This window comes from Hibiscus syriacus, unplaced genomic scaffold (assembly GCF_006381635.1).
Source record: "Hibiscus syriacus cultivar Baekdansim isolate YM2019G1 unplaced genomic scaffold, ASM638163v2 tig00008957_pilon, whole genome shotgun sequence".
NCBI lineage: Eukaryota > Viridiplantae > Streptophyta > Magnoliopsida > Malvales > Malvaceae > Hibiscus > Hibiscus syriacus.
Window position 1 is genome coordinate 303,919 of NW_024062178.1, and position 18,686 is coordinate 322,604.

The following is an 18,686-nucleotide window of genomic DNA, read 5'->3' on the forward strand; positions in this document are numbered from 1 at the left end:
TCCCTTGCTAGGCCGTGAAGATGACGGGCTGCTTTTTGCACTTGATCCAGGAAATCTCGGATGGTTGCGTCTCGGGCCCTCACCCTTCGTTGCGCTTGTTCCCAACGGAAACGCCATTGTAGTCCTCCGTCGAAGGGCACCATCTGAAGCTCGTTTGCTTGCCTGTTGAACCCATCTATAATAGCTTCTAACTCAGCTATCGTCTTGCCATCTTTCTCATGCTGTTTCTCTAAGTCAGCTACCCGAACTCTCAAGCGTTGGTTCTGATATTGACTATCTGCCAAGCGTCTTTGGGCAGTCTTTGTTTGTTCTTTCCAAGCTCTCTCATCAGGCCCCTCGAACTTCCTTTTCAGGCTATGAGCTTCGTCTTTCCAGTATTCAGAGGTTACCTTCAGCTTGGAGTTATCCTTGACCTTATCTTGATACCCCTTTCTCAAGTCTTCGAGCTCAAAACGGACTCTTTTTTGTTCTTTTTCCAGTTTTTCTGCCCGATCTTTCTGAGAGTCAGCATCAAGCTTCCACTGATAACGTTCAGCTTCAAGTTCCTTTATTCTTTGCTTCAGCTCATTATTCACGGCTTCAAACTCGGTCTTGGCTATCTCGAGTTCAGAAGGGACGTGCCTGAGATGTTCCTCTATGGTCCGGGTGTCATCACAGTCTGGCACAGGGATATTGTCATTCTTTCTCAATCTTCGCCACTCCACATAATCCGGAGTGAGCATACTTCTGGCAGCTACAACATCCATCCGGAATACTTTCCTCCACGAATCGGCTACTTCTTTGATCATCTTCTTATAGCTGTCGCCGTGATACTCAAACTCTGACCTAGCTAACCCGCATGTTGCTGGGACAAACAGACGTGCTCCATATTGTCTGAGTGCTAATAGCGGAGCATACCCGACTGCTCCCCAAAGTCCAAGTAAGGTCACAGTGTCGGAGTCACCACATCGAAAAAGAACATCACTGAGGAATAACCAAGGGGCTCTCCAAACAATATCTCGGTCTTGAAGATGCGTAAAGACCTTCATCCATTTTTCTTTCGAGGCGCCTTCATGCCATTTTAAGGTAATAAATTCACCTAGAGGTGAATAGGTGGTGCTGAAACGGCGGTAGGCAACCCCGTCAGTCTTCCAGAAGTGGCTGTGAATCCAGACTTGAAGGAGCTGAATGCACCCGGTGAATCTTCCTCCGCCAGTTCTTCGGCAATGATTGAGAGATCGAAAGGTCTCAGCCAAGATGGCTGGTGCTGGATTGACCCTTCTCGAGAGTTGTTCGAATAGCTCCACTACGGTGGCATCGATGTATCCCAAGGTCTTTGGGAATAAAATTAGACCATACAGACCTAATGCAAACAGGTCTATTGTCTTCCATTCATCAGGATGGTGCTTCATTAGTTGTTTGATATGAAGCCAAGCGATTCCTTCTCCACTACCCTTACATCGAGCTCGGTCAGTTACCCATTTTTCATCAACTCCGGCAACCTTAGCTAGTGTATTTTTGAAAGGTTGACTTTTAATGTGCTTAAGGTAGGCCCGCTCGAGTTTGATGTTTTCACAATGCAGCAGTGTAGTGTACTCTTCTATGGTGGGCACCATGTCTTCCCGGTTAATGGTGAAGCAACTGTATCCCGGGTTCCAGAATTGAACCAAGGCTCTAATTAAGGGCTCATCAATCTTAACATGAAGCAAAAGTGCAACATCACCGTACCGTTGGCTGAACTTCTGTTTCACCTCATTCTTCCAACTGTCCCAGATATCCCGGAGCTCTTGTACGTCATTTTGCTTTAGGCTGATCGAGGCGTAGCTAACCAGCTCTGACACATAGCTGTCTTGAAGACTGTCTCCCTTTTCCTTCTGAGTCTTCTCGGACCATAGTCGTACCTCAGGGTTTTTAATCTCTTGTATTACAACACCTTTATCCATTAATTCAGATTATTTTGTGCGTAATGAATGTCTTTTTAGGGATCAATGGCCTCTTGTTATGATGCAAATGCTAAAAACAAACACAAAGGCAAATGGTTAGTAAAATAAAAATAAATGAAAATAAATAAAAATAACAAGAAATAAATGGCAATAAAAACATAAGAAAAAAAAACAAATGATTAGGAAACAATTGTCCTAGGTTTTGGAATGTGGTTTTGGGGTAGGCTCTATTTCTTCGAAGTCTCCCGATTTAGGTGCTAAAAAATGGTACCCGAGTTCTCCTTGCTTGTGCCCCCTTGGGCTTGTCAGACCCTTAGTCCTAAACCCATCACAGGCTCATGTGGACTAAGTTAAACTCGAGAGGACACATTCCCTTATGTCTATGCGGAGAATAAATTCACACGAAGACATAAGGTATATGAATCCCGAAGGCTACTTGCTAGGCATATGCGGTGAATAAATTCACACGAATGCGTCGCTTTCACCCCCACTTAAAACGGGTTTGGAGCTCGGGTTTAGAGCCTTAGATGAAAAAAGACTTTAAGGGCTGAAATCATTGAGAAAACGATTAGTACAACTATTTACGCGAAAAAATATAATCAAAAGTAAGCAATAAGGATCGAAATGTTACCTTAAAATTTAAACTTACCCTTTTCGTTGAAAAGACAACTGGAAATTACCTTAGCCTGACTCACTTACCTGTGTCCCCAGCAGAGTCGCCAAGCTGTCGTAACCGTCTTTCGGTTTGGGCCCCGGAATTGGGCTTCGACGTGAAAAATGGATTGGGAGTCGCCACCGATCATTTACTTTACGAAAAGTGGGTTGATCGGATACCTTATTTTCTTACCTGATATGTGTCTTACCAGAAATATGTCGGGCTCGGGAATCGGTTACGGTCAAGGAAGGATTAGCACCCTTGAACCGCCCTTTCGGTACTATGTAATTTCCAATTGTCTTTAATTAAGAAAGTTGAAAGTTTAAATTGAAAGGTAAAATAACGATCCAAAACTTACCCCTGATTGGTTGAAATTTCTCTAAAAATGAGTAAGAACACTAGATAACAAATGATAAATAAATATTAAATAACTTGAAGTGAGAAAATAAATAAAAAATATTAATAAAAATAAATAAATAAAATTGAAAAATATTCAGTCTTTTTTTTTAAAATAAAAAATAAAAAATAAAAGAGTGTAAAAAAAAACTATATATATATATATATATAACAAATTTAAAAGAAATAAAAAATATTAAAATTAAAGAAATATATATGAAATAAATAAATAAATAAATAAAAATGTAAAAGATCATAATAGCAAAAACAAAAAGGATAAAGGACTCAAATGTCAAAAACAGAAATTCAAGGACTAAAATGGCATTAAGAGAAAACAGAGGGATCAAACATTAATTATAACATAAACTAAAGCCAGATCACAAATGTTAAATAATTCAGATACCCTAAATGTAAATAACCCTTAAATAAAGCTTAGGACTAAAATGAATTGAACATAAATATAAAGAAACACATGATAATTATACCAAATATAAAAGAAAGACTAAAATAACGCTGAAACATAATGTTAGGTGGCAAAATTGAAAGAAAATCGGAATTAGAGTTCGATTTACAGAGACATTGGGACCAAAATAAAAGTTTTCGGAACTATGACGACCAAAACAAAATTTCCTCTCTTTTCATGAGAACACGCGGACCCTGGGAGTTACTGGGTCGGGTCGCGCAGGTCAAATGGTTTCAGTATTTAAGCCAAACAATTTTTGATTTTTTCATTTGCTCTCATTTTTTTAAAACGCTAAACTCTTTCTCTCTGTTTCTCTCCCATGTTCTTCGAAATGAAGAACAACGGCCGAAATTCCCAGAAACCGGCCATTGGCCACCACGCCGGCCGCCGCTGATCGGCGCCGGCCACCGCTCATCGGCGGCGAACCTTGAAATTTTTGGTTTTTTTTAAAGGCTTTTCCTTCCCCCACGAAAGATCTTTTCAAAAACGGCCTCGGGAGGGCTAGATCTAAAAGGGTAGATCGCGTTGGCCCTCCCTGTTCATCGGCCAAAAAGTGATTTTTGGGTTCGATTCGCACCAAATGACAATGGAAAAACAACATGCAAGGGAGTAGAATAAAAGAACAAGGTAAAAAAAACTACCTCCTTTATTTCCTTCTCGAAATGTTCTACAAGTGCTTGGATCTCCTTTTTGGTTGCTATTGTGAATTTCTGTGCGTATTTCGTGTACGAAACTTGTGTGTTCTTTTTCCCCTGTGTGTGTGTGCATGTAATTTATAGTTACAAAAAATAAGCTATTTTTAGAGTCCTATTCGGTTTAGAACTCTAATGCTCATTGGTTGTTTCTGTTGGTTGCCGAGAAATCCGGCGTTGATGCGTGAAGAACGGCGAGCGGCTGGCGTGAGGCGTTGGCTGGGGATGTTCGGTTGACCACAAGACGGCGCTGAAACATTGTGAAGAAAGCTAGGGTTTCAAAACCCTAGCTGGACCAGTTTGTGGGTTCCGTATGGTGGGCTGCACACGTGGGCCAATGTTTTGGACCTGAAATGTGTAACAAAACAAAAAATAAAATAATTAGTATAATATATATATAATATATTATAATGGGACGAAAATATTGTGTTTACAGTAGTGTTAGAAACCTTTGGTCATTTATTAGTTTTAGATTTGCAAGGAAAGTGCTTTATTGCTGTGTTACCATTTGTTGTAAATATTTTTACATATTTCCAGCAGGTTGTTGTGAATATATATAGGCTAGTGTGCCTGTAAGGTCCAGTCAGTATGTGGAACATTTATGGTTTATAATAAATCTTTTCTTTGGGGGTCTTATTTATCATTAAGCTATTTTTTAAGATCTGTCTTGAAGAGTCGCTTGATGCCCATAATCTCTAAATCTTTAAGGGCTTTGCCCCAAGAATCTCTGATGAACTTGAAAGTGAAAATCTATGTGGTGAAATACTGAAATTCGTTTTTCAAATTCATTTTTGTTAATGTCGGCATTTGAAATTTTGGATTTTAAAAATAAAAATTTTGAATTAATTTAAAATATGAAGATAATTCAAATTAAACAATAAAACACTTATAAATATATTATCGATGACTGTTTTCCAAATTTATGAACTTATTAGATATTTAATAATAATTTTTATACTGTTAATATATTTTTGAATATCATAAATACATGTTTTTAAAAAATAATAAGAGATGTTTATAATAAGAGATTTCTCTACTTACGTAATAAGAAATCAATTAAAATTTTTAAATATTAGATTTAAAATAAGCAAAAGAAAGAAAAAGATTTAAAATATAATCGGGTCAAAATCTCGGTGTACCATTGTTTTCTTAACTTGCTCACAACGTTAATCGGGTCAACTTCGCCGATTACCGTTAGCTTCTTGTCTTTCATGTCCATGGAAATAGAATCAATGCCTACAGAAAAATTAAAAAAAAAACAGAGAAATTGAAGGAGATAAGTTCCTGATATTGAACAATATTACAGAACAAGAAAGATGTACCTGAGAGACCAGAAACGGTTTTCATGGCTTTTCGTTTATCTTTGTCATCGTGTAAATCCAATTTCAAGACAACTTTCTGTAAGGAAAAATGAAACCAAACAAGAATCGGACAGAAACATAAAGAAGAATCGAATGTTTTGGTAAGAAAATCTGGGAGGAAAATAAGATTACAGGGAAGGAAACTGTTGACTTTCATTGGTGTTGAATGTAGAAGCACTAACCAAAAGTTGCAGACAACAAAACAATGATTGATATGATCATAAAAACCATCGATACATGCAAATTGCAGGACTAATATATAAATAGATAAATACGTAGCAAAACACGGTTTAAATCGAATTAATTAAATCATTTTTTAAAAATTCATTTTTAGAATTTTCAGTCCAATCAAATTTACCAAGCTATCTCAGTGATAAAAGATAATGTTATTTTTTCTAGAGGTGTGTACGTTGTTAATTAATTAAGAAAATTTTAGACAAATATTATCTTATAATCACTTTATTAGACAAATACCTCAATCTAATTATTATTTAACTCTTTATTATACCAAAGTTCAAGATTTAATTCATCTATTTTAGTTTACTATAATTTGGTATTTTTATCTTTATAATATTATTAGTATATTTAAATTGATAACAACATTTGTTATTATCGTTAAACTGATAAAATTAAATTTTAAAGGTATTATTTAATCATACAATTAAGATGACATAAAAATTTAATCAATCCTATTTAATATAAAAAAGTTACATGTAATTTAAATGATTAATATTATTTTAAAAATTTCACGTGATCTAATTTTTTATCAATTTCAATTCAATAGCGACATAATTAAAATATAAAAAAATTAAAATTTAAAGTTTAGCAAAATAGAGGGGTTAAAATCAAAATAAAACCTTTGTTTAAAACTTCGAAAGCCCATATTTCTCTCAGTTGTAGCTAAAAGAAAAAAAGCCCAAATACTGAGAAAACAAAAATACTATAAAAACACACTTATCAGGGTTTCCCCGTGTAGGCAAGGAAGACAGTGTAGAACATGAGTCTCATCTTTAGCTGTATTAGCTGCAGCAGCTGCTTCATATCTCATCCTAATCATGGTAATTTCTCGCCCTTTGTTTGGTTTCTAAGAAAATGTTTGCATCAAAATGTGTTTAAATAAACTGTTTTTTTTATGTTAGATCATTCCAGAAAAAAACCGCCGCGAGATCTCCAAGTACCTCTTCCAAGGCACCCATATGATACATCCCTTTACCCATTTCAACTTCTTTTCGATATTTCAGTTAGATATTTGGATTTAAGATCTGGGTTTTATGAATTGGAGCAGAGGGCGTTTGCTATGCAAAGAAAGACTATAATTTGGCAAAACACCCAGAAATCGATGTTCCGAATCTTCGAGTGATAAAGCTGATGCAAAGCTTCAAGTCGAAGGAATACGTGCGTGAAACTTTTGTTTGGATGCATTATTATTGGTACCTTACAAACGATGGAATTGAGTTCTTGAGGACTTACCTTAATCTTCCTTCTGAGATTGTTCCCGCTACTTTGAAGAAACAAGCTAAGCCTGCTGGTCGTCCCATGGGCCCTCCCGGTGACCGCCCACGGTAACGGTTTAGGGTTTATTTTTGGGTTGCTCTTTGATTTAGTTAAACGTGATTTTTCATATATGGGTTTATTAATATTTGTGTTGATAATGAACCAGTGGTCCACCTCGCTTTGGTGACGGTGAGAGGAGATTTGGCGACCGAGATGGCTATCGTGCAGGTCCTCGAGGAGGCGGTGATTTTGGTGACAAGGGAGGAGCTCCAGCTGATTATCAGCCTTCATTCAGGGTAATGTTACTTTGACAAGGGTCACTTGATGTGCTTCTTTGTTATCGATTGGATTGTGTTCTTGTTTGTAAAGTTAGGCTTGTGTGGAAAGTTTAGGTTTCTTACAATAGTTCTTAGATCTTTTAGTCTCAATCAGTTATGAATTTTTTTACTTTTATTCCGGGGGTCATTTGATAACTCCATATTCATAAATCATAAATAAAAATGTTTTCGACATAGAGGTCGCCAGTTCTTTAAGGTGGAAATGAAGAGTCGGAACTACATAGTTTCCATGCTCTGTTGCACTTGCTCCAGCTTAGTTTTCAAATTTGAAGAAAATTTATGCTCGGTAGCTCAGATATTAATGCCTGAATCGCTTTAACCTCTATGCTGGAGTGACATAGAGGTTCGACACCAGTACTTTAAGGACAAAATGAAGAGTCGGAGCTCTACATAGTTTCCATGTTTTGTTGCACTTGCTCCAGCTTAGTTTCGAATGTGAAGAAAATTTATGCCTTGTAGCTCGGATTTTATTACCCGAGTAGCTTTAGCACTATGATGTTATTTCACTTTGAAGAATGCAGTTTCCGTATACTTTGTTGCATAATTTTCTCAGTTATTTCAGTTTTTATGAGGTTAATTATTTTTGTGAACATCCAGGGCCCTGGTACAAGGCCTGCATTTGGTCGCGGAGGTGGTGGATACGGCGGTGCTGGACCCGCAGCTGGTGCTGGTCTTCCTTGAAAGGGATGATTTTCATGACGGATAGTTTTGTGGGTTTAGGTTTGTTCGGCCTTTGTAGGTTTATAGATGTACTTGTCTTATGCTGCTTCTGTTTTGTTGATTTCATGGGGGAATTTAAATGTTTTGTTTGCCCTGATCTAAATGCACATTTTTTGGTGTTTGTTGCCCTAAGTGCTCGGTATATCTATTTTGGTTTTTCCCGTGTTTTCTTTTCTTTGAATTTAAGAAATGGAACTCATAAAATAAATTTAAGTTGATTTACAATAGAAAAATATATAGAAAAAAATTAAAATATATGATAATTTTAAAATTTAAAAGAGTCATGTGCCTTCTCAGTCCAGATACTAGAGATTCCTAAATTATTGTTTAAGTTGTCAAATATTTTAATTAATTTAAAATAATTTTTTTATTAATCTTGGATAAGTATAATGTAATATTTGTTCAAAGATATCTCTCACCCATTTGACATTGAATGTTCACACCCTTGACATTCATGGTGTTCGAACCTAGGACCTCAAGTAATAACAATAATTCATTTATCACCGAAGTCGTTTAGCTTGTGTAAGATAATATTAATTAGAGGTGTATATATATTATGTGGATGTCATTATTACTCATATTAGTTAATGCGACTCTTATCATTCTTCAAAGAATTGTGAAGATAAAATATCAAATGACTTGACTCTTCACATGTATTATATTTATTGCAGAGCATTCTTCACCATTATATATATATATATATATATGTCGTTCATGTACTCATCAAAATATAAAAAATATGGATATACTTAAATCTATTTTTTCTCTCATATCTCTCATTTATTTTAAAACATTTATCAGCACAATCTGAAAATATTACTGGGTAAGGTTGAACAAAAGTGAACCCAATGTTACTAATTTCACTTAGGTGTGTATATTTCCATAACCTAGCATCTACTAAGGTATAATCTACTATCATTGTTAAAAGGACACGTGACATGGCTTCTTTTATTGAGATTTACAATTTAAGTGACACTTACTTTGTAAAGAGATTTATGACTTTGCATGATTTTTTTTAGTTTTGGCATGTGTGAATAGTTTTATTTTATGTTTTCCTTTATTGTATATTATTTAAGACTTGTCTTTTACTTTATTCATATGAATTTGTTATGATATACAAGTATCTTGTTTGTAATAGTGATTTAATATAGATATTTCATATATATTAGCTCAACTTCTAAAACATGTTTTGTTGTTGTACTTTCTTATCATAGTCCACCATGATTAGAGTTTATCAATGCCTTGTCATTTTAATTATAATTTAGTCATCTTTTTTTAGATTTTGTTTGCATGTTTATAACATTTTTTTAATTATAATAGTGATCATGTCAAATATTACAAAGCTTGAATTTATGTCCTTGGACATCACTGAAAATAACTATTTATCGTGGGTACTAGATGCTGAAATTCACTTGGATACAAAGGGTCTTGTTGAGACTATTAATGAAGGAAATAAAGCAACAACTCAAGATAAAGCTAAAACCATGATATTCATTCGCCATCACCTTCATAAAGGTTATAAGACTAAATACTTGACAGTTAAAAACACTCAAATCCTTTGGATCAATCTAAAGGAAAGGTATGACTACCAGAAAACTGTAATTTTGCCTAAAGCTTGTTATGATTGGTTGAATTTAATATTACAATATTTTAAATCTGTTAGTAATTATAAACTCAACCATGTTTAGAATCACTTCATAGTTGAATTTATGTGGAGAGAAAATTACTGATGCAGAAATGCTAGAAAAAAACATACTCCACTTTTCACGCAATTAATATTGTCTTGCTGACACAATATCGTGAAAATGGATTCAAGAAATATTCTGAATTAATTTTTTGTCTCCTAGTGGTTGAACAAAACAACAAGCTACTAATGAAAAATCATGAATTACGCCCAACTGGTTCTGCAACATTCCCTAAAGCGGATGTGACAACTAAAAATGGGAAAGAACTGAAAGAAACAAACTATGCCAATGACAGTGGTAATGGACACGGTTGTGGTCGTGGTCATTGTAATATCCTAAAACAGGGCTAGTGACTAAAACGTGAATTTTGAAAGTTTTGTGTTTAATTTTGAAATAAGTTAAAAGTTTAGGGACTTTATTGGAAACATTTTGTGATGGAAGAAAGAAGGGTGAAATGGTCATTTGACAAGAAAGTTTTTTTATCTTTTTTTTGTAGGCTATATAAACGTGGGACATGAGGGAAAGTTTCCAGAGAACTCTCCATTATTCTTCTTCTTTCTCTTCACCGTGAGAGCCAAAGTAAAGGTAAGTTGATTTCACCTTGTTAATTCCTTGAATTTATAGGCTGGGTTGGAATAATTGGGTGTTATATAAGCTTAAGGAAAACTTATATAAACTTAAAACAATAAGATGAGTGAATTATGATGGTATTTGTAAAATGAGTTTTAAAGATGAATTTTGATATGATTTGTTTTTTAGGGTTTTAATGAGATTTGTGACTTGACATAAGAAGAATTAAGAAGTCTAAAGCATTAGAATTGAATTTGGATCATGTTGATATTTTGGTATGATTCTTAGCTTTAAGAATTTGGATGAAATATGAGAGATTATAAGGTGTTGGAATGCTAGAAATTAGTTATAATGGTTATAGATGAGTTTGATAACATAATAAAGGGTTTATACATGAAAAGTTGGGTAAGTATTGAGGAATTTCGGGTGAAAATAGCATATTCTGGGCAGGTGCATCGGTACACTATGAAAATGCACTGATGCACTAAGACCAATTTTGAAGGTGCATGGATACATTAAGGGGTGCATCGATGCATGTGTATTTCGAACCTAATTTGTGTACCGATGCATCCATAGTGCATCGGTACACCCCTAAAGGAAAAAGTGAATATTGGTCTATTAAATTCATTCAAGTTATTAGCATCAAATTACAAGGTGTAGATATATGATAATTACCTTAAAATGTATATTTATGTAGATATCGAGTACGAACAAGTTCCAGAACGATCATCAAGTTAAGATTCGATCGAAGGAAATGAAATCATAAAAGTAGATTGGAACTTAGTGAGGCCAAGGTGAGTGCATATTAGTTAGTTTGTGGTGCTAAATGGAAACAAGACTTGCGACAAGTCTATTTCCTATGTTAGAATGCATGAATATATGATTATACGTATATGAATGACATGAATTGTATGTATGCATGATTATATATGTTAACATGGTTTTGAATGTAATGATATGAGAAGTATGTGCTATGTGATATATATATATATATGAACATATGTGAAACTGAACTATGTGACTGCATGAGAAAGATATGAGCCATATGATATGATATATGTGAACATGAGAAAACAAAGTATAAGATATGAGCTATGTGATCCTATGAGAATATGAAAACAAGCTATGTGACTACATGTATATGTGAAAGAAGCTATGAGCTTATATGACACGTGATATGAAAGTGTATATGTGAAATGATATAAGTGAAAATGCCCATGTTATATGATACGAGAGCTATAGGTATAGTTGTCATGCCAAGAGTCGAGGGTCTACGCGGTCCTTCGGGACATATAGTGATCCTTCGGGATATTTCATAGTGGCCATTCAGGACAAAATTTCATAGCCCCTAGTAGGACCCCTTACGAGCTGTGTTGACAACATAGTGCACAACCTCAATAGACTCACATATCTACAGTTCTCACAGGTGTACATGGGCTAATAAAAGATAACATTGAATACAATGTATGTGATATATATATATATGTGTGTGTGTGTGTGCGCGCTTTGTGATATGAATTATATGATATGATATATGGGTGTTAGTGATTATTAAGATATATGATATGAAAATAATAGATCATATAAACAAGAGAATAGAAATATGAATGGTAATAATATGATAATGATATGGAAGAAGATAATTATATGCATGTGTGGATTTGATATATGAATGGATATATGTTTGTGTATGATGTGATAGCAGTAATTGTTCATGCATGATTACAAGTTATAGTTAACATTATATGTTTATTGCCTCACTAAGTCATAGACTTAGCATGTAAGTGATTTACACGTAGGTTTCAAGAAGAGTAAAGAGCAATGTGGAACAAGACAAATCAGTTCTCCTTACTGAAGGTCAGATCAGAAGAGAGGTGAATAATATGTATTTTAATATATAAAGTTCTAGTTGGCATATATTCAAAAGAATATATTGTATAAGCTCTGAATAGTTTTGTAAACGTTTTGAATAAGATATATGTTATAAAAGTTTTAAATTACTCACTATTTTATACAAGTAAATGTTTTGAAAAGTCAATATGACACCTCGGACTCGTATTCGGGTCGAATACGGGTTGAGGATATTACAGTCATAGTCGCGGACAAGGACATGGATATAGCTATGGTCAAGGTGGTCATCTTAGAAACTTATATTCCCATCGGAAGTGGGATCGTAAAGATGAAAGCAAGTATGAGAAAGAAAAGGAAAACAATGTAACCAATAAATGCTATCGTTGTGGAGGAAAATGTCATTGGTCATGTCTATGTCGTACTAAAAAATACCTAATTGATCTTTATCAGCAGTCACTAAAATAGAAAGGAAAGAAAGTAGAGACAAATCTTGTGTATGAAAGTAGAGACTAATTTTTATTTTACTCTTGAAGGAAATAATTAAGTCCACAAATTTTCATTGATTGTACTAAACTCTATCAACTTATGTTTATTTTTAATTATATAGGTTATAATTTATGAACTTTATTGCTATGTTTTATGTTTTGAGGGACAATTTATTATTACTTTTATGAGACATTTTATCGTCAGATATTTTTACTATTTGTATTTGGATATATGTTTTAGACATTATAATTGTTTTTGTGACAATTTTTTTCTTCTTTGAAGAAAATTATGAATACCTCTCAAAGGCAATTAGCATTGAATGATGAATATTTATACCTAGTAGACTTGCAACTATTCACACCATACTCAAAGATAAAAGATATTTTTCTCACTTAATAATAAAAGAAGGAAATGTAAGCATTATATATGGTAGTACAAACATTGTGGAAGGCTCCGGAAGAGAAAATATAATATTGCCAAGGGGAACACAGTTTGAAATCATTGATGCATTATATTCCCCTAAGTCTCAAAGAAATTTATTGAGTTTTAAATATATTCGTCAAAATAGATATCATATTGAGATTATAAGTGAAGGAAATCATGAATTTCTTCAAATTATGAGAATTACTCAAGGCAATAAACAAGTTCTTTATAAGTTGCCTACATTATCTACTGATAAATTTACTGATAAATTTATTGTTTGGCATGACTGGTTAGGCCATCCCAGTTCAATTATGATGCAAAAAATAATCGAAAGTTCATTTGGACATTCATTGAAGAGCCAACAGATTCTTCAAAATAATTTTTCATGTGTCACATGTTCACTAGGCAAGTTGATAATTAGGCCATCACTTACTAAGATAAATTATGAATCAATTACTTTTCTGGAATAAATTCAAGGGGATGTATATGGACCTATACATCCCCCATGTGAACCATTTAGATATTTTATGGTTTTAATCTATGCATCAACTAGATGGTCTCATGTATCTTCATTATCAACTCGCAAACTGGCATTTGCGAGGTTACTTACTCAATTGATTCGATTGCACGCTCATTTTCCAGATTTTGCTATTAAGACAATTCATCTTGACAATTCTGAAGAATTTATTTCTCAGTCTTTTAATGGCTATTGCATGTCCATTGGAATAAGTGTTGAACATCTTGTAGCTCATGTTCATACACAGAATAGTCTTGCAGAATCTTTAATTAAGCGACTTCAATTGATAGCAAGACCATTACTCATAAAGTATAAACTCTCAATCATTATTTGGGGTATGCAATTTTACATGCGGCGACATTAATTCACATCATGCCAACAAGTTATAATAAAATCTCCCTATTACAAATGGTTCATGGTCAGGAACCAAATATATCCCATCTAATAATTTTTGGATGTGACGTATATATTCCAATAGCTCCACCATACATAATTAAGATAGGCCCTCAGAGAAGGTTGAATGTGTATATTGTATTTGAATCCCCATCGATAATTAAATATCTAGAACCATCTTTTGGGAATTTATTTACTGCTTGTTTTATGATTTGTCTTTTTGACGAGTCAGTTTTTCCAACATTAGAGGGAGAAATCAAACAATTGGTAAAGGAAATTAATTAGAAAAAAATATCATTGTCTCATCTTGATCCTCGTACTAAGCAATATGAATTAGAAGTTCAAAAGATTATTCATTTACAAAGTTTAGCTAATGAATTGCCAGACGCATTTATTGACCCAAAGAGAATGACTAAGTCATATATACCAGCTCTGAATGTCCCAATAACACTTGACATCCTAGAAGGAAAAATTATAGTTGCTAATGAGTATAATGCACATATGAAGCATGGTAGACTAATTGGTTCCAAAGATAAGAATCCTCAGAAAGAAAAGGAACAATAAGAATGATGGTCAAATTGAGAAAACAATGGATTTACCAAGATCTCCAAAAGAGATTTTAGACATGACTGGGAAAATAATTTCAGAAGAAACTCAAGTACCTGAAAATGAAGAGATCTCTATTGAGTATGTCATGTTCGGTATTAAATGAAACCAAAATTAAATCATCGTCGATGATGTTTTTGCATGCAATGTAGCACTAGATGACAAAAAGGATCATGAACCAAAATCAATTGATGAATGTAGACAAAGAGATTATTGGTCAAAATGGAAAGAAGCAATTGACACTAAATTTAAATCGATGGAGAAAAGAGAAATGTTTGGACCAATAATTTGTACATCTGCAGGTGTGAAACCAGTGGGATAAAAATGGGTCTGTGTGCGTAAAAGAAATGAAAAAGGAGAAATTGTGAGATATAAAACACGTTTGGTTGTACAATAATTCTCACAAAGACTTGGAATTGATTATGAGGAGACATATTCTCCTGTGTTGGATATAACTACATTTAGGTTTTTGATAAGTCTGACTATAATAGAAATGTTATATTTACGTCTAATGGATATAATAACATCTTATTTGTATGTCCCACTAGATACTAACATTTACATGAAACTCCCTAAGGTATTTAAACTGCCAGAAGCAGTTAATTCAGGATCTTGAGAACATTATTCAATCAACTTGAATATATCCCTCTATAGACTGAAACAATCCGAACTCATGTGGTATAATCGCCTAAGCGAGTTTTTGTTAAAAAATGGTTATAAGAATGATCCATTTTGCCCATGCATTTTTATTAAGAAGTCTAGAATTGGATACATTATTATTGCAGTATATGTTGATGATTTAAATATCATTGAAACTCCTGAAGAGATTTAAACTACAGTTGATTGTTTGAAGAAATAATTCGGGATGAAAGATCTTGGAAAAATGAAATTTTGTTTGGGGTTACAAATTAAGCACCTAAAAGATAGAATCCTTGTGCATCAATCAACGTATATAGAAAAAGTGCTAAAGTGATTTTATATGGATAAGACACATCCAATGAGTACCCCAATGGTTGTAAGAGCACTTGAACCTAGTAAAAAGCTTTTCCGTCCTCGGGAAGATGATGAAGTTTTTCTTGGTCCCAAAGTATCACACCACAATGCAATTGGGGCATTAATGTTCCTGCTAGTCATACCCGACCTGATATATCATTTTATGTAAATTTGTTGGTAAGTTTTTTCTCATGCCCAACTTGAAAACATTGGATTGGAGTTAATCAAGTATTTCATTATCTCCAAGGCACAAAAAATATGGATATGTTTTTCCATAATAAATCCAAAACAACATTGATTGGTTTTGCAGATGCAAAATTTATGGCAAATCTTCATAATGGTAAATCACAAACTGTATATGTTTTTACATATGGTGGTACAACAATCTCTTGGCGCTCCATAAAGCAAACGATTGTAACAACTTCTTCTAATCATGCATAAATCTTAGCAATCCATAAAGCTAGTCGTGAATATGTATGCCTAAGATCTATAATTCAGCACATACAGAATAACTATGGTTTATCATATGAAAAAGAAGTTGTTATTGTCTTGTTTGAAGATAATGCAACATGCATTGAATAACTCAAAAGAGGGTACATAAAAGGTGATAGAACAAAACACATTGTACCTAAATTTTTATTCACTCATGACATTCAGAAGCTTAAAGAGATAAAAGTTAATCAGATCAGATCATGTGAGAATTTGACAGATTTATTCACTAAGGCATTTCCTATATTTGTGTTTCAGAAGTTAGTACACTACATTAGAATGTGTCACCTTAAAGATCTTAAGTGATGTAGCCATTAGGGGGAGTAAATACACGTTGTACTTTTTTCCCTTAACCTTGGGTTTTCCCTCTGGGTTTCCATGTAAGGTTTGTAGTGAGGCAGCATGTTAAGCGTATAATTATGTACTATTTTCTTTCACTATGTTTTTGTCCCGCTGGATTTTTCCTAGTAAAGTTTTAACGAGGCACAATTAGATAATGGGAATCCAAAGAGGAGTGTTATGAATATATTACGTGGATGTTATTATTACTCCTATTAGTTAATGTGGTTTTTTGGTGAAGCTTCCATGTCACAAAAACGTCACAAGAAGATTCATAACCCTCAATGACGCCAAGAACATGTTCGATTATTTGCTTCAATGGCAATCAATCATCTTCTAGTTCCTCTTTTGTAATGCTTTTTTTATTGTTTCCTTTTTCGATAAATGTTTCTTTGGCATCTTCAAGACTGGTTTTCTCTTCCACTTCCGATGCATCCTAGCAACCGAATTACTTCCCTCTGCCAATGCTCTACCCGTTACTGCAAAACAAAAAATAAACGATTTCATTCAGTCCTCAGCAGCATCAACATAGGTTCGTCAATATGTAAAAAGCTTATAAAGTTACCTATAAGGGATATAGTGATGGAAGCGACGAAATTCAACACTTTTTGGGTTTCTTCGCTGCAAATTGAAACAAATCGACTGCTGGAAGTGGTAGTGTCGATGAGAATGGTGGTGACAAAGCTTATGAAGTAACTAACCAGGGATCAGGGCCGTGGCTGGGGGGCGCAAATTGCGGGACCGCGTAGGCCCCCCAAAAAATAGGGCCCAAAAAAATATATAGTGGCGTTTTACCAATAAATGCCACTATAGATGGACCTATTGCGACGTTTTTTTTTTAAAAAAACGCCACTATTATTGCGACTTTATTGATAAAACGCCATTATAGATGGATTTATTACGGCGTTTGCCAAGAAAACGCCACTATTATTGCCCCAAAATCGAATATATCTAGAAAATAGGGGGCCCTTTATACGAATTTGTACAGGACCCCCAAAAACCCTGCCACGGCCCTGCCAGGGATATGGTGATGGAAGCTGTTATTATCGATGGATTTTGGCTGGGAAAAGAGGATGGTGCTAACGGTGAAGGTTGAGAAAAGAGGGACATTTTTGACATATCTTTATTTTATTTTTTAAATAATTTTTATTTATTCAAATAAAATAAATTTAAAATTGAGAGGTGACATGATGTATTTTGATTGGCCACCAGAGTATTTTTTTAACAGAGTTAACGATTTGGGGGTAAACAGAGTAACGATTTAAATTTTAGGGGGTAAAACGTCCCAAAAAATATTTTAAAGGATAACTCGGTAAAAATGATATACTTTAGGGGCAATGGTGCATTTAAGCCTATTTATTAGAGAACATTCCTCACCCTTATACATACATACATACATACATACATACATACATACATACATACATACATACATACATACATACATACATACATACATACATACATACATACATACATACATACATACATACATACATACATACATACATACATACATACATACATACATACATACATACATACATACATACATACATACATACATACATACATACATACATACATACATACATACATACATACATACCTACGTACCTACGTACCTACGTACCTACGTACCTACGTACCTACGTACCTACGTACATACGTACATACGTACATATATACATACGTACATACATACATATATACGTACATACGTACATATGTATATACATACATACATACATATGTACATACGTATATATATACATATGTACATATATACATACATACATACATATGTACATACATACATACATATGTACATACATACATACATACATACGTATGTACGTACGTACGTACGTACAAACATACATACATACGTGCATACATACATACATACATATATACGTACGTACGTACATATATACATACATACATACGTACATACGGGGTTCATGTACTAATCAAAATATAAAAAAATATATATACATCTATCTCTATTTTCTCTCCCATATCTCTCCTTTATTTTACAACATCTATTATTTTATAAATTCAAAAATATTAATAAAATAATTTCAGATCTTAATTAAAGAACATGTACAATATAAAAAATATATGTGTGATCGATTGTAATTATAAATATACGATAAATTAACTAACGATGAAAATTAATATATCTCATTAAAATAAGCATAACTGGAATATCACAATTGACATTCTTTAAATGAAAATACAATCGTGATTAGTCACTATAATTTTTCAACATTTACACTTTGTTGCAATT

At 33.8% G+C, this 18,686-nt stretch overlaps 1 protein-coding gene across 1 annotated transcript; it reads left to right on the forward strand.

The window, feature by feature from the left end:
• The first annotated feature begins 6,520 nt into the window (after window positions 1–6,520).
• LOC120202609 (40S ribosomal protein S10-2-like) lies at window positions 6,521–8,173 on the forward strand. Its single transcript, XM_039203019.1, has 5 exons — window positions 6,521–6,547; window positions 6,629–6,677; window positions 6,775–7,051; window positions 7,150–7,279; window positions 7,919–8,173. Exons 1-5 carry the CDS (start codon window positions 6,545–6,547, stop codon window positions 8,000–8,002), a joined length of 543 nt encoding a protein of 180 aa, XP_039058950.1. The 5' UTR covers window positions 6,521–6,544; the 3' UTR covers window positions 8,003–8,173.
• The last annotated feature ends 10,513 nt before the right edge of the window (window positions 8,174–18,686 follow it).

Bases quoted from the DNA above. Each gene is read 5' to 3' on its own strand.
- LOC120202609 (XM_039203019.1), top strand. The intron at 6,678-6,774 runs GCACCCATATGA...GAATTGGAGCAG, and splicing joins CTCCAAGTACCTCTTCCAAG to AGGGCGTTTGCTATGCAAAG. The intron at 7,280-7,918 runs GTAATGTTACTT...GTGAACATCCAG, and splicing joins ATTATCAGCCTTCATTCAGG to GGCCCTGGTACAAGGCCTGC.